Raw genomic sequence first — 21,582 nt, 5'->3', positions numbered from 1 at the left:
CTTATGGTCCCCCATTTAAGATGTGTGGGTCAGAATGAGAGAGACAAAGGGAGACTGCCAGGGCCTCCAGATCCTGCTGAAATGCGTCTTCCTGCTCAAACACTTCTTCCTGTCATGCCTTGGGTCCCCACTCAAGCAATAAAAGGCCAGGCAGGGCATGCAGGAGCCGAACAGCCAGGACCAAGCCCAAGGGAGGCAATCTGGGAGGAGACTTAAAAATCGCCCTCTGTGAGGGCTCCATTGGACTGTTCTATGGACTCCTTTCCTGATGGTGACTCCTGCTACGTTCTTTTACGGCTTTCCTTTCACTTTCAAATAAACATATTCTGTTTAAACACATTTTGCCTTTCAAATAAACTTATTCGGTTTAAAAACAAATCTGCTCCTAGATGGTATAGAAAAGAACCAAGAGTTCATTTGGCCAACAGAACTCACTCCCCCAGCAGTAACAGAGACAGTTTTATCTCACTCAGCTGAGGAAGGTGGCTGCCAGCATTTCGCTTCCTGGCAGCGGCTGAGGCCAGGGGAAGAGAACCTGGGGGGCTCAAGCGCAAGGCACTGAGAGGGAGGCCCACCACGAGACCCTGCTGGCTAGCAAGCGCAATTTCCAGCTTCACTCACATGTTGAAGTGGAGCATGTTAGGCATATGAAAATAAGTTTGGCACCTGGAAATGCATGCTTTTACTGATACAGGATACAGACAGTTTGGGGGAGAGGAAAGGATCGGCCGGGGGCATCTCCTTGGGCCAGTGAGAGCCCATGGTAGCGCAAGACAGATTGAGCCCAGGAGGTTGAGCAAGGGGTTGAAGACACCGAGATACTTCCTAATGCCCAGACTCCCTTTAATGAGTCATCAGTGCTCCACAGACCACCATGGGTCCCACTTTCCCATTTGTGCTGAAGTTTCTTTGCTCACTGCAGGAAGAGAAGGTAAAGAGACATGCAGGCCTGTGCACTAACCCCCTCCTGGCCCCATTCAGTCTCCTCTTGATCCCTTAATACAAGCGCAAGTTAGCATGCGCCTAACTTCACTTTCTAGTTGGAGGGCTTTGGGGACACAAAATACTCCTATGCTAGGGGGCCATCCTGTTGTTTCTCTTTTCCATTCTCTCTTTATTAATGCAGAAATAAAATTGGAGTTAGATATTGTAGGTCCTGGTAGATCACAATTCAAAGAGAGCTCCACAGTCAAGTCCCAGGCCCAGAGTAAGCGCATGTGTTCGGCGGTAAAGAGCAATTCAACTATGAATGAGTGGGGGGGGGGGGGAGGGGAGGGAAGCATAATGGAGAACCAATAATGTCCTAGATGAGAGTACAGAGAGCTTCACACGTAATCAACAGTCGAGACCAACTAACCCCGCAGTCTGCATGATGGAAAAGATGGACAAGCGTGATTCCGTGAGTCTGGGGTGTCTGTTGTACTCTCCACGGGCTCCCTAGGGCCTACAAGTGCCGGATACGCTGTTGTCTGTCAAGAGCAAGAATGAGCGCGCCAACCCAGGGACGCGCCGGAAAGCGCAGTCTGCGCCGGCGCGACGTCGGCGCGTGCGCACTTCCGGCGCGCTTCGCGGCGGCGGCGGTGGCGGCTTGAGCTCCTCGGCCGCCGTAGGCGCTGGGGCTGCGCGGCATCCCGGCGTCCTCCGCGGGTTCCCACGCCGCCGCCGCCGCCGCCGCCGCCGCCCCCTCCCCCTCGAGCTCGGCCCGGGATCCCACGACCACGACGGCGCCGGCCATGGCGGCCCAGAAGATCAACGAGGGGCTGGAGCACGTGGCCAAAGCCGAGAAATAGTGCGTGAGCGCGGGCGCGGGGTGTCCGTGCGCGGGCGGGCGGCGCCTCGAGGCTCCCGGGACGCGCGGGCCGGGGGAGTGCGGGGCGGCGGAGGGGCGCGGGAGCCCGGCCTGGCCGGGCCCAGCTGCCCCCGTTTCCACCGCAGGGCTCCCCCCACCCCACTCCCCGGTCCGCGGCCTGGCGAGGTGGCGCGGCCTGCGCACTGCGGGGAAGCCGGCGCCCCCGGGCCTCCGCCCCGGGCCTCCCCACCGCCCGGGACCGGGGTGGACGCCGACCCGCAGCCCCTGCCCGGGCCGCGCTGCCCCCCCGGAGGACCGTCGCTGGGAACGAGCCCCCGGCGCTGACAGTGGATTAACCCGCCACCCCCCCCCACACACTCCCGGTGGCCCGCCCGCCGCGGCTGAGGTGGAGGCCCCGCGTCTCCCGGGGCCGGCGGACCCCCTCACCCTCCCTTGCCCACGCGTCGCGGTCAGTGCCCCCACCCCCCCATCCCCCGGGTCTCCCTCCCAGAGGAAAGTCAGGGTGCACGCAGTGTAAGTTCTTGTGAGTAACGAAGCATCGGCAGGTTCGGAAAATGGCTTGTAAGTCTCATTCCACACAAACGTTGTGCCGCTCCGAAAAGCTAGATGCTCTGGGCAGTCTGCACCTGTGGCAAAACGTTTCCAGGTGCTCAGGCCCGAGCGCCCCTTCCAGTTTGTCAAACCAGGGGATCCGCTGTGCCCAGCCCCGAACGTGGCCGGCTCAGTCGGCCAAGGGCGCTTTGAAAAGTTTCCAGGTGATACCGATGCTGCTTGCTGGTCTGGGGGCCGTGCCTTGGGCATCTCGGCCCTGTAGAAGAGACATTTTTGAAAGGGGGAGTCCCGCCTGACCCTGAGAGGGAAAGAAAGGAGGTTGTGTTTTATTTAGAATGAGTCTGGATAGAGGAAGGCAAGGCCAGGATTTGCACTGGATGGCTTTTTTTTTTTTTTTTCCTAAAAAAGATCATAATGCCCTACGTGGTCATCACAAGCAGGGAGCTAACTCTTAAACTGAAGGTTGAAATGTGCTTTTCTTGCATTCTAGCCTGAAGACTGGTTTTTTGAAATGGAAGCCAGACTATGACAGCGCTGCTTCTGAATATGGAAAAGCAGGTATTTGTTACTGACGTGTTATTGCTGAGGTGTGCCTTAAAATCTTATTAGCTGTCTCAAAGTAATACCTCAGTGCTGCCTGTAGGACTGTAAGTTTTTTTTTTTAATTGTGGTGTATAGATGGGTTACAATTATGTACTTAAGGTAGTGAGTACACATTGAATTTGCGTGTCTTTGGCAGTATGGCTATTTTTACGATAGTGATTCTACCTATCCATGAGCATGGAAGGTCTTTCCAATTCCTGGTGTGCTCTTTGATTTCTTTCAGTTGTTACAGTTTTTACTAAATGGATCTTTTGCATCTTTGGTTAGGTTAATTCCTAGATTTAAAACATTTTTTTTAGCTATTGTAAATGGTGTTCTTTTCATGATTTCCTTTTCTGCTTGTACATTACTATACAGAAAGGCTACTGATTTTTGTGTGTTGATTTTGTATCCTGCTACTTTGCCAAAATGGTTTATTAGTTCTAGGAATTTGAGAGTGTAGTTGTTTTGGTCCTTCGGGTATAAGATCATGTTGTCTGCAGATAGGGATAGTTTAATTTCTTTCCCTAGGTGAATCCCTTTAGTGTCCTTTTCTTGCCTTATTGCCTTGGCTAAGGATTCCAGAATTATATTGAATAGGAGTGGAGAAAATGGGCATCCTTGTCTTGTTCCTGATTTTAGGGGAAATGGTTTTAGTTATTCCCCATTTAGTATGATATTAGCTGTTGGTCTGTCGTATATGGCTTTTACTGTTTTAAAGAATGTTCCTTCTATTCCTATTTTCTCTGGAAGCTCTTAACATGAACGGGTGTTGTGTTTTGTCGAGGGCTTAGTTTTGTTTTTAAAGCCGAACAACTGTGCAGATTCTTGCATTCCCCCTCCACCTTGTTCCTTTCCATTACACTGACTGAGCCAGAGGTCCTGGTTCTTTTCTTGACAAGAAATGAGGTGGTGGTACACAGCTTCAGGGGTTTGCATTGTTACGGTGCTTTGCATTTGTCTATAATAATGTGTGCAAATCTTGACTTTTTTTTTTGCCATCTTCTTCTTCTTCTTCTTCTGTACTTACTATTGAATAAGGAGTTGTAAGTTTTAACTTAGCCTCATTGTAAGCAAGCAGATTTATAAATTGTGTATTGGCTTACTATGGTTTTATATGAGCTTAACTTTGAGATACCCTGTTAAATGTTCATGAAGTATAAAGCAGTACGTATATTTAAATAATGTCTGTTTGTACATAAGATAAGGAAGGGTTTGAAATACACAACAGAAAGGGAATTTATTAAAAACTTAGGAATTTTGGAGAGGTAGCTGCCAGTAGGCAGATCTGTTAGTATTTGAGGTGTGAATAAGCACAATTTTAAGTCTCTGAAGAACATTTTCAGCTGTTTCAGTGACGGTCCTAAGTTTGTAAACTTAGCTTAGTGATCGTCTTGGGCAAGTACTTCTAGTCAAACTGTAGTTTTAGTTTCTCCCCAAAGAAAAGAAAAATCAGGGACATTGAAACTAACAGAGGCCACTAATCAGCGCCATTCCTGTTTGTTTTGTTCTGATGAGACAGCTGACAATATTTTAGCTCCTTGAGCAATACAGATTACAGTATAGAAGCATTGTTGTGGTTTTTTTTTTTTTTAAAGATGCAGGTTAGACATTTACTTAAAGACGCCAAAGGAAGTTGTGTTATAAAACTAGTGTGTTTCTTTGGTTTCTCAGCAATTAATGAGCTATAAAGAAAGCACTGTTTTCATCGTTAACTGTGAGTCCTGGGAACTGAGGAGCCGCCATCTGCTGCAGAGAATCTCTTCTTCAGGAGTATCTGGGATTAGCAGGAATCTTGCATTTCAGTGGAAGCAGCACTGATCACGTTGTGGCTAGTGGCAGTTTAAAGCAATCTTTTTAGAAAATACTTCTTTTAACGTGTTGATAGTCAGATTGTGAGGACATTCTTCTAAAGGGAAGGAAGTTGCATTTTATAGTTTTAGGAAATTTCCTATTTGAAATTAGTCTACTTTGTAATATTGGTATAATATGCAGATTTTGATGGTGACTCATTTCAAGATTTTTTAATGATGGAAATGGAAATAGAAAGTATATTTTTTTCTGTTTCAGCTGTTGCTTTTAAAAATGCCAAGCAATTTGAGCAAGCAAAGGATGCCTGCCTGCGGGAAGCTGTTGCCCATGAAAACAATAGAGCGTATCCTTTTCACCCTTTAAAAAAGAATTAAACAGGGCTGGGGATATAGCCTAGCGGCAAGAGTGCCTGCCTTGGATACACGAGGCCCTAGGTTCGATTCCCCAGCACCACATATACAGAAAACGGCCAGAAGCGGCGCTGTGGCTCAAGTGGCAGAGTGCTAGCCTTGAGCGGGAAGAAGCCAGGGACAGTGCTCAGGCCCTGAGTCCAAGGCCCAGGACTGGCAAAAAAAAAGAATTAAACAGCCAGATGATTTAACAGAAACTTTTTCCTGTTTGCCACATTAGAAATAAAATGGTTTAAGTTAGAAAATGATTAGAAAAATTGTTGATTTTTAAACTGAGGGAGCATTTATACTGTTATGATAGATCTCCATCAGCTCAGAGTTGCATTTGAGAGCTTATTTTCTCTTGATTTGCTGGAGAGGAAGGTGGGATATCTTTAGACAGGAGCTGAAGAAGAATAAGACACAAGTATTGAAAATGTATAAACTGGAATGTAAAAATTTTAACAGTACAATCTTCCTGAGGTGTTTGAAATAAGAACTATTAAGTGTTTTAAAACAATGGATGTTCCTGGAGTATTTTAAAATGTAACAATTACGCATTTTAGGCAGAATCGTCAGATTAATGTGTTATAGGACTAACTAAAGATCTATGCAGTGTTTTGTGAGATACACAGTGATAAGAGACACCTGCTGAAACAATACTTTGTTCTGTACTGGTTTGTAGGATTCATCTTTTTTGATAATTAGTGATTTAGTTAACTGTCTTGTAAAAGTAGATCTCTGGAAGCTACTGATTTCTTTTTTCCTTAATTTTAACATCATTATCTCCATTCAGTCTTTTTCATGCTGCCAAGTAAGTAATATTCTCCATGTTTTTGTGTATTTGCAGATTGCTATTTTTTAATCAACTATTTTCCCATACATTTGTAAATAGCAAATTGCTATATATTTAAATAAAATAGTTACTTTCATTTGCTTTAGTTTGCATCTGAATTTTAAAAACTTAGTAACTGCATATTATAAGATACTGCAATTAAATTCAGCATAACGTTTCAGGACTGTTTTGTTCAATAACCTATGAAACACAGCTTGAGTTAGAACCCCTCTTTCCTCGTCCATATAGTTAACAAGTGCTTGTGCAGGTTGCTTCTGAGGGGAGTATTTGTTTTAGAATTTAGGCTTAGGTTTGTCAGGTTCGGCTTAGGCTTGTCATTTAACCCTCTGAGCCCTCATTTTGCATCTGCAAAATACAGTCTCTTCAACTCACATGTTTGGTGTTTCACAAAAGTAAGACGAATCGGAGCCACGTGGTAACAGTGTCATGTTGTTCTAAAGCAAGCCTTCACTGCAGTCACTCTCCCCACTGGCAGGGCCTTCCCTAGGAAATGTCTCCTTCCCTGGCTTCACGAAGATCTCATCAGAGACATTACATTCTCTTTGCAGGGCTTATGAGCAAGCTGGCATGATGTTGAAGGTTAGTAATATCTTGTCAAAACTGTAAGTAAGATGAATGAGCTAACAAGGGGTTGAGATGGAAAAGTCATATATGGTAAATTAAGATTTCCTGTCTAGGGTAACACTGGAGTTCATAGTTTGTGTATCTAAAGGAAGGAAGCATAAATGTTAAAAGTGAAATATAAGAGGAAATGTATTGGATGGAACTTGGGAAACAGGATTTAAAGCTTAGTAATAGGATAGATGTTAACTATGAAGGAAAAAATGCTATAAATAGGTTTCCCTATATTTGAGACTTCAAGAACTTGTTACTGTAGTAAAAATTGACAAAAAGGTTTAGGAATCAGTCGGGTGCTGGGAATATGGCCTAGTGGTAGAGTGCTTGCCTCTTTTACATGAAGCCCTGGGTTCGATTCCCCAGCACTACATATATAGAAAACAGCCAGAAGTGACACTGTGGCTCAAGTGGCAGAGTGCTAGCCTTGAACAAAAAGAAGCCAGGGACAGTGCTCAGGCTCCGAGTCCAAGCCCCAGGACTGACCCCCCCCCCCCAAATAAATAAATAAATAAATACATAAATAAATATCAGTCACCAGTGAAGAGAGCCACAGGCCTTAGTTATTGCTGCTTTGCCTTATTGTTTTCAAATGACTACTTTGACCACCAATGTGCCTCAGTTCTTAAAAATACATTGGAAAAAATGCACATTAGGAATTAACATTCACCTTCTGGTAAGATAGCACATAGTACTTTATGTTTCTCAAAGTATGTCAGATGGAAATTAAAATGAAATATTTTCCTTTCCGTTTTTATATTTTCTACCTTTATAAATAGTTGCATTATATGCAGTTCTTAAAGCTTTGTTTTTAAGACTTACACTTTTAATAAACTTTGTTTTTTATGACTTTTAGAATATTAACTTACCATTTTTTTAGTGAATGCATGCTTCTGGTAAAATATTTAAAGAGTTGGAAAGATTCAAATTTTAGTAATGTGGTTAACAAGTTAAGTTTAAATATTTTCTTAGCCTTTGACACAGAAACTTTGATTCTGCAAATCTGGCATAAAGAAATAGAGTGCTAACAAATATTTAGTCCTAAGCATGTTTATTGAAAAATGTTAATTGTCTGGATGTTTTTAAGGTTCTCTGCCATTGAAATACACCTTCTCCAGAGAACATGCAGCTGAGTTGTTGGCTGACGCAACACCTGACAGCAATCCCTTAGAAACTGCAATTTCTTGTTGTCCTAGAGGCCAGGGTTACGTGCTAACCTTCTCCTTCCTGTCTTGTTTCCTTGAGAAACGAAGTTCTCAAATGCACCTTGTGCCTTCTATTAAGACATCCTATCTGAATACAGCAATCTTGAACACCACAGTTCTTACAGTTCCAGTTTATCCCCAACAGCTGTGCTTAAGATTTGAGTCTTCCATAGCAGTATTAAGCACCATTTCTTTTGCTTAAGTACCTTTAAGGCTAAGAAAGGCAGTACTTTGCGGGGGCGGGGGGGGGGGGGTTCTGGCATGTTACACCTTTGAATAATGCTGGGTAGCAGTAGGACTCTGAGCTCAGGGGCCACCATTAATTCTGTAAGCTCTAATTTCCAGCAGCTGGTCATACAGACCTCATTTATACCCAAGCAGTCTTAGGGAGGGGCCCTTTGAAGACAAGGGCAAAGGTCATTTTTTCAAATCTGACACTAGCTCCATCATTTTGTTACTGTTGCAGTTTTATTTACTGTTTACTCCATAGGAGCAATTAGGTGTCAGAGACACACAAGTCCTGAGAAGGGAGTGGTCCCTGTGTGAAGAGCTATCTATATCGTGGCTGGACCGCTGTCATTGTCATTCAAAGGTGTTGTAGATAGCACTGAGTAGCCTTAAGTAGTGAGTGGTGCTTTCTGTGTCCAGTGTTGCTTTTATTTTTTGCCTCCAAATGCTCTTCTGTTGCATTTACTCATTATATATTTAGAAAGGGATAGGTGAATTACAGGAAGAATTAGGCTTTTAAGCAGTCATTTCCCTTAGGACCAGAGTGGGTGGCATAGATTTTGTCAAGTTTGCCTCCCTTGTTTTTCTAATATTCTTCAACGTACTCTAAGCACTTGAAATCTCTCATTGAATTTGTTTCTTTAAAGTAAAAAGTTTATTTTTGTTTTTTACACTGAGATTTAAGGATATCTCAGTCTTAGATAGTTGTAGCAACTTTATTTCGTATAGGATCTTTTGGTCTGTCTCGTCTATCTCCATAGCCAACTAACAAAAAATGGTTATGTTTTGGAGTTGGTAAGAATGAGACTGGCAGTTTGCTAGAGATAATCAGTATATATCAACTTAGGTACTAGATAGGCAGATTTGAAAATAGCCTATGAAATATCATTGCTGGACTTACTACAAGATCAGTAAAGCAGCCCTAGATAACTACTATAAACTTCATATATCTAGCTTTTTAACTGATTTCTTTCTGTTCTTTTATTGTTTTTACATTTTTTGATTTGGGACTGTTAGGACCACAAGATCCTAAGACTGACTTACAGAGTAGTGGTAAGTGTAGGATTGATTCTGTTGATTGTAGTCAGCCTGGAGGAGGGCTTCAGTGAGACCAATGAGCTGGTGAGAGTGCGGAGGACAGTGGAAGAAATGTGGCCAGTCGTGAGGCAGGTCATCTTTGTGCTGGGGACACTTCCTTCTCAGTCTGAGCTCATTATGCCATGAGCTTGCACTGTTTATTTAGGTGGTATTGAAGTTTGAACTCAGGACCTTGTGTTTGCTTTAACACTTGAGCCATACATACCTCCAGCCATCTTTGCGTTGGTTGTCTTTGAGGTAGAGCCTCACATTTTGCACAGGCTGGCCTGAACCATGAGGAACCTATTCATCTTAGTTCCGCACCAGTGTACACTACTGGTTGAGATGGGTGTCATGCACATTTTGTCCTGTCTGGCCATGAAACGTCTTCCCAGTCTGCCTTCTAAGTAGCTAGAATTATAGGCATGGGCCACTAGCATCCAAACAAAACATACTTGAAAGTAGATATAGTTTTTAGGCAATAGGTTTGCATCCTTGGTAGACCTTTATATAGAAGGGACTTTGTGTTTATTTTTTTTTAATGTCAATACTTAGAAAACAGCAAGAAGTGAGTTAATTTATTTGTATACTCTCGTTGCAAGTCTGCAGTAGCCATGAGCTAGGCATAGACATTAACTATATATATCTGATTGGCTACATGAAGCTTCGGTTGGGCTATAACCATGTGAAGGCATCAGGGTCTAAGTACATTTGTTGTATCATGTTTTCAAGTTGTGAATTAGGGGTAGAGTGATTGAATTTCCAGTCACTAACTCACGCTTCCTTAAGTGGGTACATTTTCTGCCCTCTGCTGTATGTTTTGCCTACAGGAGCTGCAGAGACTTCCCGAGGCTGTTCAGCTGATTGAGAAAGCCAGCATGATGTACCTGGAGAACGGTACTCCCGATACAGCGGCCATGGCATTAGAGCGAGCTGGAAAGTGAGTGCGCACACCCGCTTACTGTGGGAAGCATTGCTTCTCCAGAGATGTCGTCCTGATTTTGTTTTTATAAAGCCCTCTGCAAAACAAGTCAAATTGTCTCATCTGATTCAGGCTTATAGAAAACGTCAATCCAGAAAAGGCTGTACAGTTGTATCAACAGACAGCTAATGTCTTTGAAGTAAGTTTGAACTTTTTCTTCTCACTTAAAATGTTAAGGTGAACAGTATATAGGTAAATAGAAGTGCAGTGGCTGCTTTGTGTGTGTGTACACTCTTGTGACTTGGGATTTGAACACAGGACTTGATGCCTAAGCAGGGTCTCTTACCACCAAGCCTCACTTCTGGCCCTATTTTCTACTGGTTGCTTTTGATATGATAGGGTCTTACTCCCTTCCCAGACCTATTCCTGGGCTCTGTCTGCCTTTGGCAGGCTTTCCATGATAGCTAGGTGTACACTGTGTCTAGCTCTCTGTTGAAAAAGGAGTCTTTCAAATTTTCTCGTTCATTGTGGTCCTCCTATTCTTAGCCTCTCAAGTAGTTACACATATGAGCCAGTAGTACCTGGGAAGTGGCTGCTTTTAAAGCTTCTTCTGTTAGAGATTAAGTAGTAAATAGACTAGCAACTTTGGCACCTCGTAGTCACTTGTATTCTCTATAAAGTTATCACTGAGAGGTAAGGTTTCCAGGCTAATGCAGCAGCTATTCCTTGATTTCCTTCAGAATGAGGAACGCCTCCGACAGGCAGTTGAGTTACTGGGAAAAGCCTCAAGACTACTTGTACGAGGACGCAGGTATGTGCTTTCAAACTGTATGTATGTCTCCTGTTTGTGTGTGTGCACACATGTTAGTATTGGGACTTGAATTCAAGGCTCTGAGTGCTGTCCTTTAGCTTTTTTGCTCTAGGCTGGTGCTTGAGCAACATTCCCACATCCAGATTTTGGTGGCTAAAGTCTCATAGACTTTCCTACCCTGGCTGACTTTGAACCACAGTTCTCAGTTTTCAGCCTCCTCAGTAGCTAGGAGTATAGGTGTAAGCCACTGACACTGGAATCTATGTGTATTTTAAGTCTACATTTTGGACTTGTATGTAATTTTAGGCATAGCTTGTTTATCTTTTAATATAAGCCGTAGGCATACAAGGATACCCTGTAGAAAAATTGATGTCTAGAGAGGAGACACATTGAATTAAATAAAGATACACCCATTTTCTTCTGTGTAATGCCAGAATTTATATCATGCCTCTTGCTTTTTTTTGTTGTTGGTCATGGAGCTTGAATTCAGGGTCTGGGCCCTGTCTCTTCTGAGCTCTTTTGCTCAAGACTAGGGTTCTACCACTTTGAGCCACAGCTCCACTTCTGGTTTTCTGGTGGTTAATTAGGGATGGGTCTCGTGTACTTTCCTGCTTGGGATGACTTTGAACAGTGATCCTCACTCAGGTCTCAGCTTCCTGAGTAGCTAGGATTACAGGAATGAAAAGCCACTGGCACCTGGCAGCAAGTCACTTTTATTGGCTAAGTGTGAGTCAGCAGCATGAAAGAGAATAATTTTGTTAATCTGTTATTTGATTAGTTTTATTTGTTGCTGCCGTGCTGGTCCTGTGGCTTGAACTCAGGGCCTTGGTGCTGTCGCTGAGCTTTTTGCTCAAGGTTAGTACTCTTGTCACATGAGCCACAGCTCCACCTCTGGCTTGAAAAAAAATTTTTTTTTTGTCCAAGTAATGTACAGAGGGATTACAATTTCATAGGTAAGGTAGTGTGTACATTTCTTATCAGACTTGTTACCTCCTCCCATTTTTCTCCCACCTTCCCACCCACCCCCAGTTCCCTCCCCACCCTCCCCCAAGTTGTAAAGTTGGTTTACAGCATATTGTCTTGTAAGGGTTGCGGTTGCATTGGTTCGCCTTTTACCCTTTGTCTCTCCATTTTGGTGGTGTTCTTTCCTAGTTCCAGTGTACCAAAGTCAGTTACAGTGACATCTGGGGTAAAACAATTGGGAAGAAAGACAAAGAAAAAGATCACCTCTGGCTTTTTGGTGATTAATTGGGATAAGATTCTCACGGACTTTTGTGCTTAGGCTGGCTTCAAACAGCAGTCATCAGGTCTCAGCCTCCTAAGTAGCTAGGATTACAGGCATGAGCCATGGGTGCCTGTTATTTGATAAGTTTATAATGTTTCTCTCGTGAAGAAAAATATGTGTATTGGTAAAACTGACAAATGTCCTAAATATTCATTAAAATTGACATTTTGATAGTTATTTGAAAATAGATGACTTCACATGGTAACCGGGACTTTCAGTAAACTTGGTAAACTTTTTAAAATACAAACTCAAAAATGTACAGTAATGTTGGGGTTCAGCTTTGGCCTTGAGGGGGAAGGGCAACGGAGAGCGCGCCCGAGACGCCGCCCTTCCCCCAGCCCTGGGGAATGCGGAAGCAGGCCACAATTCTCTGGGTCCGGAACCAGAAGAACTGGCTTTGCAACCAGCCCCCAAACCTTCTCACCAGCCCATGTGCTCCCCGTTCGCGGGCTTTTCACCCCTGGGGTGGCGCTATCCAAGTGACGTTAGCTCATGAGGGGGTCCTATGACAAGCTTGCCAGCCTATCACCAGCTCTGTGGTCGATGACCCCTTTTCTCGTCGCCCATCTACTATATCAGCTGCTAGCCCCTCCCTTATTAAATCAGATTTGCTCTTGAAGCGTCTCCGAGATCTGCGTACGCCTGGCTTTCTTCATGGGTAAGGAGGGAGGTAAAGCGATCTCGTACAGCCGCGTGCACCTGAGGTCTTTCCTGAGCCCCCCCACTCCACTCTGGCCTTACCTGCGGGTCGGGTGACCAGGGGAGAGGGTGAGAAAGGGAGTGGTTACAGTAGAGCAGAGCCTGCACCCCTGCACCAGGGGAGGCGACCCGAGCCCGGCACAGTAATTCTATTGCTAGGTAGATATGTAATCATATAGAATTGTCATTTTTAGCTGGGCTCCAGTGGCTCACACCTTTCATCCTAGCTACTCAAGGAGGCTGAGATTGTGAGGCTCACAGTTCAAAGCCAGCCCAGGCAGGAAAGTCCATGAAACTCTTATCTCCATTTAAGCACTCAAAAAACTGGAAGTGGAGCTGTGGCTCAAAATTGTAGAGTGCTAGTCTTGAGTAGAAGAGCTCAGGGACAGTACCCAGGCAATGAATTCAAGCCCCAGAACCAAAAAAAAAAAAAAAAAAGTCATTTATATGCCAAGAAAATACGTATGTTGAAGAATGTACCTTTATAGGCAAAAGTAACCTAAAATCCTGGGGTGGGGCTGGGGGAACCAGTTCTGGGGACTTTCCCTGAGCTTTTTTACTCAAGGCTAACACTTTATTCCTGTACACACCTCTACTTCTATCTTTTATGGTGGTTCACTGGAGACAAGAGTCCCAAGTACTTGTCTGCCTGGGCTGTCTTTGAACAATCTTCAAATCTCAGCCTCCTGAATTACAGGCCTGAGCTACTGTGGCCCCAAATTAGAATGGTATAATCTAGAATTCATGAGCACAAAATATGTTGATGTAACTCATGTTTATAATAAAATTATATAGATACATGTGGGGTTCCTGTGCATTTGTTTTATAACAAACAACCAGAACATTTTTTAGCTCCTTAAAAGCAACCTACTAGTTACCTTCCAGACTTCTGAAAGTCCAGGGCCAGGCATGTTGGTTTATATCTATAGTCCCAGACACTTGGGAGGCAGAGATATGTAGGAGGATCAAGGATCAAGCCCAGCCCAAGCAAATGTTAGCAAGACCCCATGTCAGCAAAAATCACAACAAAACAGATGTGATGATCTCAGGCACAGGGAGGAGAATCTTGGTTCCAGGATAGCCCTAGAGACACAGGAGACTACTTGAAAAGTAACGAAAGCAAAATGGACTCGAGGGTATAGCTCAAGTAGTTGAGCACTTGTCTAGCAAGCACAAGCCTCTTAAGTTTAAAGTCGTCATACTACCACAAGACAAAAAGCAACCAAGAACAGAAGAGGCCTGGACAAGGAGCAGGCCCTCATGCAGTCGAAGCCGAAGGTGTGGGATAGGCCTCGGTCCCTGCGAACACACGGGTCTTCTCACTGGTTGCAGAATTCTCCCCTTCCAGCTCCGAGACAGACTCACATTTCAGGCTGCCTGTCAGCCTCAGAGGCCCCTTGGTGTGGGAGCCATAGGTGGATTGCCTCATGGTACTTTGCTGTGGATTCTGACTTCCCTGATATTCTTCTCACTGGACGAGGTCAGGCCCTGCTGATAACATCTGTGGTTCACGCAGTGTCACCTCATTCGGATCTTCATTGGTGTCTAGAGTGATGGACCATTGTATTCAGAGGTCAGCTCACACTCCAGGACATGATGCTGGGAGTTCTTAGGAGGGACAAGAATCTTGAGGGCAGTCTTAGAATTCTCTGACCACATACAACTTAGAAGTGACCTTATTTCATCAACTTTATCAAAATTGCATTTGTTATCAGAATGCATTCTTCTATTTTGTGACGTACTAAGTTGCTGTGGCACAGCTCACAAAAGTTGTTTTACTCACAAGTGACTAAGCAGAGAATTGTTGCCCACTTGTATAGCACATAGCTGTGTTTATACGTATGTATATGTGTGTATATATATAAAATGTATGTATACGCGTGCAGCCATTTTACAAAGTCAGCATGCAGAAAAAACACCACAGGAGTTATATTCCAGAGACCCCCTCGGTAGGTGAAATCCATGAAGTAGCAGTGTTAGGTAGTTGTCCCTCGCTATATTGTGGTTCACTTATTGCTACTTCGCAGATTTTACTTACCAGGAAGGTCTCTGGAATGTAACTCCGGTGATAGGTGAGGAATCTCTCCTCACTTTTTAAAAACCTGCAGTACAGGGGCTGGGGATACAGCCTAGTGGCAAGAGTGCCTGCCTCGGATACACGAGGCCCTAGGTTCGATTCCCCAGCACCACATATACAGAAAACGGCCAGAAGCGGCGCTGTGGCTCAAGTGGCAGAGTGCTAGCCTTGAGCAGGAAGAAGCCAGGGACAGTGCTCAGGCCCTGAGTCCAAGGCCCAGGACTGGCAAAAAAAAAAAAACAAAAAAAAAAACCTGCAGTACATTGAAGCAGCAATGAGCGCACCATGGAATAGCGAGGCAAGACTGTAAGTGACATCGTTTCATTTTTGGTATAGGGAGAGACAACTATATAGCATGGTTATGTTTCTGTGTTGGATCACAGCCCCACCTCTTTTTCTCGCTGTCTTCCCAGTGCAGCTTCTGGTTCTGTGTGCTGGGCTGTGAGGTTGGGTGACCAACCAAAACCAAACCCCTGGTAGTTGCTCCCATACCACAGAATGTTGAGGGTGAGCAGAGTAGAGAAACCCTGTCCAACCCTTCCAGTCATGAATTAGGCACCGGGAGAGGAGTTTGGAATTCGGGAGAGTAATAAAACGTTAGGGTCCAGTGAAGATCTGATGAAGTTAGGGCTGGGGAGGAAGAAGAGACTATGGAAGGTTCTGGGGGAGATGTCTGGCCATCCCTGTGCTTTTCTTTTTCTCTGTTCTCCCATCAAGTGGAGACTGTGTGAGGGTAGATAGAAGAGATGAGTGCTGAAGAGTGAAGATTTGGGGTGGGCTGACTTGGTTGACTGGGGCTCACTGAGGCAGCACTGGGACCTGGGAAGGCAATGTGTAGAAGAGGGAGAGAGTAGCTTGGGGTGTCTGCAAGCTCTCTCCATTGGAAGGGAAGAAGGCTGGGTGATGAAAGGGAAGATCCTTTCTGATGGATTCCACTGAGTCGTTTATTGAATTTATTAGAACCTCATTACTTGTTGATCCTTACTACACTTGAAACTTGTCATTTGCACCAATGCTTACATTCTTTTGCCTCACTGATCAGTTTGAAGCCTGAAGGGGAGATGGACATTTTATTTATCTATCTTTCATTTTGTGGTGGGTCATATACTTCAGCACCTTGAGCTCTTTAGGTCAAGGCTAGTGTTCTACCACTTTGAGCCACTGCACCACTTCTGGTTTTCTGGTGGTTAATTGGAGGTAAGAGTCTCATGGACTTCCTACCTAGCTGGCTTTGAACTGCAGTCCTCAGATCTCAGCCTCCTGAGTAGGATTACAGGCATGAGATGGCAGGAGGTTAACACTTGGGAGACAATCCAGAAAGCCAGATCTGGGGCCAGTGGGGACATCGTTCGGGGTAGTTAGGAACAGTGCCTGCCTGTCTGCTTTGTTCCTCTAGAGTCTGTGACATGCACTGTGAAGACAGCATTCACCATGAAGAGATCACTGCCTGCCTTATCTTACCTTTCTGTTTCCTTGTTTGGTTTTGTTTTTAGATTTGATGAAGCTGCTGTCTCCATTCAAAAAGAAAAGAATATTTATAAAGAAATTGAAAATTACCCAACGTGTTACAAGGTATTTGTTGAAAATGCCCAATTTTGGCTTTACATTAGGTAACTCTTCACATTAGAATAAATAAATAATGCAGGGATACTGTGGGCATTTGTATGTTTCTGTGAAATAACACTTTATTGGCTTCTGTTTCTGAGTGTGATAGAGAAAGCCATTATAGCCTGTCTCTTATGGATTGCAACTAACACTAAAAAATAGAGCGCCACTATCTGCAACTTCTAAGAAGCCAAGAAAGGCAGATAAACTGAGGCAGGAAGTAAGCAGGTGAAGTAAGTTTCCCACTTCCTCTTGCAGTGTTGCCCTGAGAGAATTCAGTGCTAGGCAGCAGAGGCTGAAGCAATAAAAATGCAAAAGAAATCCCATCACTGATAGAACCAGAGTGCCCAGTGAGGGGGCCAAGGTGCTTTCCTCCTTGAGCTTTGCTCCAAGGTCAAGCTACAAATGTCACAATGCCTCAAGCCTATCTGACGTTAGAGGATCCCCAGTCTCTGGCCAGGAGGAACTGGGAGAGGAGCCATCAGAGCTGAGACAATCCTAGTTAGGAGAAAATAGAAAGCAGGAGCTCCCTAAGGATGCAGGTGGTCCCCACAGATCTTGGGTATACGTGTGTAGGGCACACCCAGGGGCAGGAGTCTACAGTGCTGATATGAGGGAAATAAAGCATAAACCACCGAGTCTCACACCACCAAAAGCAAGGCATGGATCACAGTCTGACATAACTGGCTAATGGACTGGCTATAAAAGCATCTGAGAGGGCCGGGAATGTGGCCTAGTGGTAGAATGCTCTCATAGCATACCTGAAGCCCTGGGTTTGATAGCTCAGCACCACATAAATAGAATAAGCCAGAAGTGGTGCTGTGGCTCAAGTGGTAGAATGCTAGCCTTGAGCAAAAATAAGCCAGGGACAGTGCTCTGGCCCTGAGTTCAAGCCCCAGCAATCGATTGGCAAAAAAAGCATCTGAGACTTAGAGCAAAGTCACCACAACATAATACCACAGACGCCATTACTCAGCACCTAAACCCAGAAATGTGGCCTAGGTGCAGGAGAAAAGGCAGCTGAGGTTGACCCTTAGACCATTAATGACCCAAGTGTTGGAATTATTAATCCACGGCAGGAGGCTTCAGAGCAGCTATTTTAACTCTTCTGTGGTAAACAAATGAAAAAGTCCTGTTGGTTTCTTTTAATAGAATTTTTTTTATAGAAACTATAAAAATGACCTAAGTGAGAATTTTAGGACTTAGTATATGAAATAAATAACTAGATGGGTGAAATTATAATGGCATGATTTTATAGTGGAGATAACGAAAGACAGTAAACTTGGAGATAGAGCAGTTCAAAAATAGACTTGAAGACTTAGCCAGACCTTGGTGGTTCAGACTGTAATCCTTTCAACTTAGAAGGTTGACATCTGAGGATCTCAGTTCAAAGCCAGCCCAGGCAGGAAAAGTCTTGAGACTCTTACCTGCAATTAACCACCAAAAAAGCCAGAAATGGAGCTGTGGCTTGAGTGGTAGAGCACCAGCTTTGAGCAAAAAAGCTCTGGGACAGTGCCCAGGCCCTGAGTTCAAGACCCAGGACCAGCATCATAAAAATGAGATGAACAAAACTTCTTTTAGATTCAAAAATTTGCAGAAAGTAGACAAAGAAAAGAAACAGCCCAACACCAGCAAAGGCTTGTTCAAGAGAAGCCTGTGGGGGTAGCCTCCTGCCAAAGCTGGCGCCCAGTGCCTCTTACAGGCCGGGGTATTTCTAAGTGTGCTAATGGGAGGCACTAGTGTGCTTTGGACCCGTATAGGCGTTGACAGAAAAGCAGCCTGTGCTTGTGCTGAGCCAGCTAACGTGTTGCAAATGAGTCACAGCTGGCCAATGGGAGGTGGCAGCGTGGGCCTTCGTTGATAAAGGAACAGGCTTTGTGCCTCAAAATAAGGACACGTGGCTAACTAGACCTGACTTCATGGGCTGGACATAGTGGTACACACCATAGAGGCAGAGAGGCAGGAGCATTGTGAGTTCAAAGTCAGCTTGGGCTACATGCAAGAAACCTGTTCTCATAATCATAATTTTTTGAGGAATTGGCTTCGCTTATAAAGTTTGTCGGTCATTTTCTTGATCTCATTACTTTTGGCATTGTTGACTTATAAGTATTATCGGTTGATGTTACTAAAGTTTTCACTTGCACTTTATCCTAGTAAGTATCTTAAGGATTCCATACTAAGTATAATTTTAAATTTATGAACCTCCCTCCACTCCCCTTCTGAGTCTCTTTTTCAAGATTAATTCAGTATGCAGTTTGAAAGGGAATTCTCATGAAAATATTCAGGGACTGTATTCTGGGGCTTTGTTGAAGTCTGGTCCGTAGGCCACTACCACCTGGGAGGGGTTGGGAGTGGCAGGCCAGCAGGCTTGCCTTGGCCTGCCCCTGCCGTGGGCATTATCCGACCCAAATGCTCAGATGTAGTTGGCTGCCACTTTAGCATTTGACATGCATTGTTTGTGTTCTGGAGAAGTTACCTCAGAAATGTCAGGTCTTTCATGATACAAACCAGGGTTCTTAAAGTTAAGGTTGAGTGTTTGAAAGGTGGACAGGAAGTTGACTTTATGAAGTAGGAGTAAATTTGGACTGTAATCTCCTTTGTTTTAGAAAACAATTGCTCAAGTCTTAGTTCATCTACACAGGAATGACTATGTGGCTGCCGAAAGGTGTGTCAGGGAAAGCTACAGGTAAGACCCTGCCTTGGGGGTCCAAATTGCAGTGGGGGAGGGGCTGGGGATGAGGCTTAGCGGTGGAGTGCCCACCTAGCATGTGTGAAGCCCTGGGTTCCATTCCTCAGCACCACATAGACAGAAAAGGCTGGAAGTGGCGCTGTGGGCGCTAGCCTTGAGCAAAAGGAAGCCAGGGAGAGTGTTCAGGCCCTGAGTTCAAGCCCCAGGACTGGCAAAAACAAACAAAAAATTGCTACTTAGACAGATGTTTGTGGCCCTGAAACAGTTTTGTAAATCCCCACGGGCAAAGGGTACTGACCCCCCTTGTGAGATGGACCCCTGGTTGCGGGGAGGGGCCTGTTTTGTTCACTGCAACCCCCCTGGCCTGCTGGCGGTAGAGAAGCCGTCTTGTAAGGGAAGGTTGAGTGTGGCTGTGTCTACTGTAGCATACCGGGGTTCAACGGCAGTGAGGACTGCACGGCGCTGGAGCAGCTCCTCGAAGGGTATGATCAGCAAGACCAAGATCAAGTGTCAGAGGTCTGCAACTCGCCCCTCTTCAAATACATGGACAACGACGTGAGTGGCCCTTTGGGCTAGCTTTTTTCTTGAAAGGAAGAGGTGGTTTTTTTCCCCCCCTGAGGGAGGCTTCTTCCTCTATCTTCATCTCAAGCTACACTCATAAAGGGACCCACCAACTCCGTTTGGATGTTCAACTATGTTTGACCATATGTGTATTTTTAAACAATTTAGCTCTATTTGCCATCTTCATCTTCCCAGTTGTCCTCTGTATTCTTTTTGGTCAGTTGTTTTCTGGCTTTTTTGTTTTGTTTTGTTTTGTTTGGCAGTGCCAGGCCTTGGACTCAGGGCCTGAGCACTGTCCCTGGCTTCTTTTTGTTCAAGGCTAGCACTCTGCCACTTGGGCCACAGCTTCACTTCTGGCTTTTTCTATATATGTGGTGCTGAGGAATCAAATCCAGGGCTTCATGTATATGAGGGCAAGCACTCTTGCTATTAGACCATATTCCCAGCCCTTTTCAGTTGTTTTCTTGGCCTGGAAGAGACGCCACAGTTAGTGGGTTTTTCAGTAGGCCTGTGGGAGCCTCTGAGGCAGCTCTAGGCAATGCCGGTAACTCACTAGTAAAAGCCGTGCAGCCAGCCTGTCTCGTGGACCAAGTGAGAAACGGTGGGCAGAGCACTGTACACATGCCCCATGCATAAGTAAGCTTGGCTGTGCAGCATTTCTTCTCATGTTCCTCTCGGAGCGTTTGATTGCATTGACTTGTATCAGATGAGTGTATGACAGTCAACTGTCTTACAGCGACATCGATAGAGAAACTAGGCTTTCTTTTCCTTTGTCCTTTTCTATTCTGTCAGTCTCTTGTGCATGTGTGTTTTGGGGAGAAATCATTCTTTGTTTTGTTTTTGAGACAGACTGTCCTCAAACTTGTGATCTTCCTGCCTCAGCCTCCCAGGTGCTGAGGTTACAGATATCACTGTCACTCTCGGCTGTATGTGTGCTTTTGTAAATGTTCATATATTCTGAAGGCCTGCCATGAGCTTATATCCTCACTCACTAGTACTTTATTTCATAGATACTAAAGTATTAACTCAGTACACTCACTTGATCTCAAGTTCCCAAGTGGGCCCCAAAACATTATTTCCACAGCACACACCTGTTGTAGGCTTGTTTTTCGTGCACTGGTGCTTCTGAGGTCAGAGGCTAAGACCATGTCCTTTCCTTTAAACTGTTGGGGGACGTCACATGACAAGAATGTGTTTTGTTATTGACAGTATGCTAAGCTGGGCTTGAGCTTGGTGGTTCCAGGAGGGGGAATCAAAAAGAAGTCACCAGCAACACCCCAAGCCAAGCCTGATGGTGTCAGCAGTACCGCTGTTGAGGAGGAGGAAGACGAATATTCTGGAGGACTGTGCTAGTACTTTGCTTGCCGAAGAGAAGGGAGAAATCCTGACATACCGATTTCATGAACTGGTCATTTACTTCACTGAAGATGTGATGTTGGTAAAGACTGATCATTTTTAGTTATCATTTTTCCTAAATCAGCCATTGTACCTACTGCCTGTGAAGCATTTTTTTCTTTCCATTGTAAGAGCGAGAATTAGCGAAAAATGTATTCATATTTTAATACAGTCAATTTTAAATTTACAAGCCTAATTCCAGACAATATTCTTAACAAAAAGGACAATTGAGCATAGCTATTCCTTGCTCTTTGGTTTTTGTGTTTTTTTGTTTTTTTCTTGCCAGCCCTGGGGCTTGGACTCAGGGCCTGAGCTCTGTCCCTGGCTTCTTTTTGCTCTAGGCTAGCACTCTACCACTTGCCACAGCACTACTTCTGGCCTTTTCTATATATGTGGTGCTGAGGAATCAAAC

General features: G+C 44.6%; 1 protein-coding gene and 1 long non-coding RNA gene across 3 annotated transcripts; one reads left to right on the top strand and one right to left on the bottom strand.

Annotated features, from left to right (window-relative positions):
• The first annotated feature begins 1,648 nt into the window (after window positions 1–1,648).
• Napg (NSF attachment protein gamma) lies at window positions 1,649–21,543 on the top strand. 2 transcript variants are annotated; one of them, XM_048363083.1, is made up of 12 exons: window positions 1,649–1,789; window positions 2,853–2,920; window positions 5,015–5,099; window positions 5,942–5,959; window positions 6,550–6,580; window positions 9,957–10,066; window positions 10,181–10,247; window positions 10,789–10,859; window positions 16,414–16,492; window positions 19,132–19,211; window positions 19,640–19,769; window positions 20,985–21,543. In XM_048363083.1, the coding sequence occupies exons 1-12, from the start codon at window positions 1,734–1,736 to the stop codon at window positions 21,126–21,128; spliced, it is 939 nt and encodes a 312-aa protein (XP_048219040.1). In that variant the 5' UTR covers window positions 1,649–1,733; the 3' UTR covers window positions 21,129–21,543. The 2 variants fall into 2 exon arrangements, with proteins under 2 accessions (XP_048219040.1, XP_048219041.1); XM_048363084.1 differs by lacking the exon at window positions 1,649–1,789 and having other exon boundaries at window positions 2,881–2,920; window positions 5,929–5,959.
• Window positions 14,741–16,403, bottom strand: LOC125363813. Its single transcript, XR_007213353.1, has 3 exons — window positions 15,226–16,403; window positions 15,004–15,009; window positions 14,741–14,959 (listed from the first exon to the last, which is right to left on the bottom strand). It is a non-coding gene; the product is annotated as an uncharacterized LOC125363813 (long non-coding RNA).
• Window positions 21,544–21,582: the final 39 nt, after the last annotated feature.

Source organism: Perognathus longimembris, chromosome 15, assembly GCF_023159225.1.
Source record: "Perognathus longimembris pacificus isolate PPM17 chromosome 15, ASM2315922v1, whole genome shotgun sequence".
NCBI classification, from domain to species: domain Eukaryota; kingdom Metazoa; phylum Chordata; class Mammalia; order Rodentia; family Heteromyidae; genus Perognathus; species Perognathus longimembris.
This window is presented reverse-complemented; position numbering and strand designations above follow the sequence as displayed.

What these genes read in the sequence shown, in the direction of transcription:
- Napg (XM_048363083.1), top strand. Translation starts at nt 1,734, where the DNA reads ATGGCGGCCCAGAAGATCAACGAGGGGCTGGAGCACGTGGCCAAAGCC. An exon ending in ATTACCCAACGTGTTACAAG is followed by an intron (nt 16,493 to 19,131) that starts GTATTTGTTGAA and finishes CCTTTGTTTTAG; the next exon opens with AAAACAATTGCTCAAGTCTT. An exon ending in TGTGTCAGGGAAAGCTACAG is followed by an intron (nt 19,212 to 19,639) that starts GTAAGACCCTGC and finishes TGTCTACTGTAG; the next exon opens with CATACCGGGGTTCAACGGCA.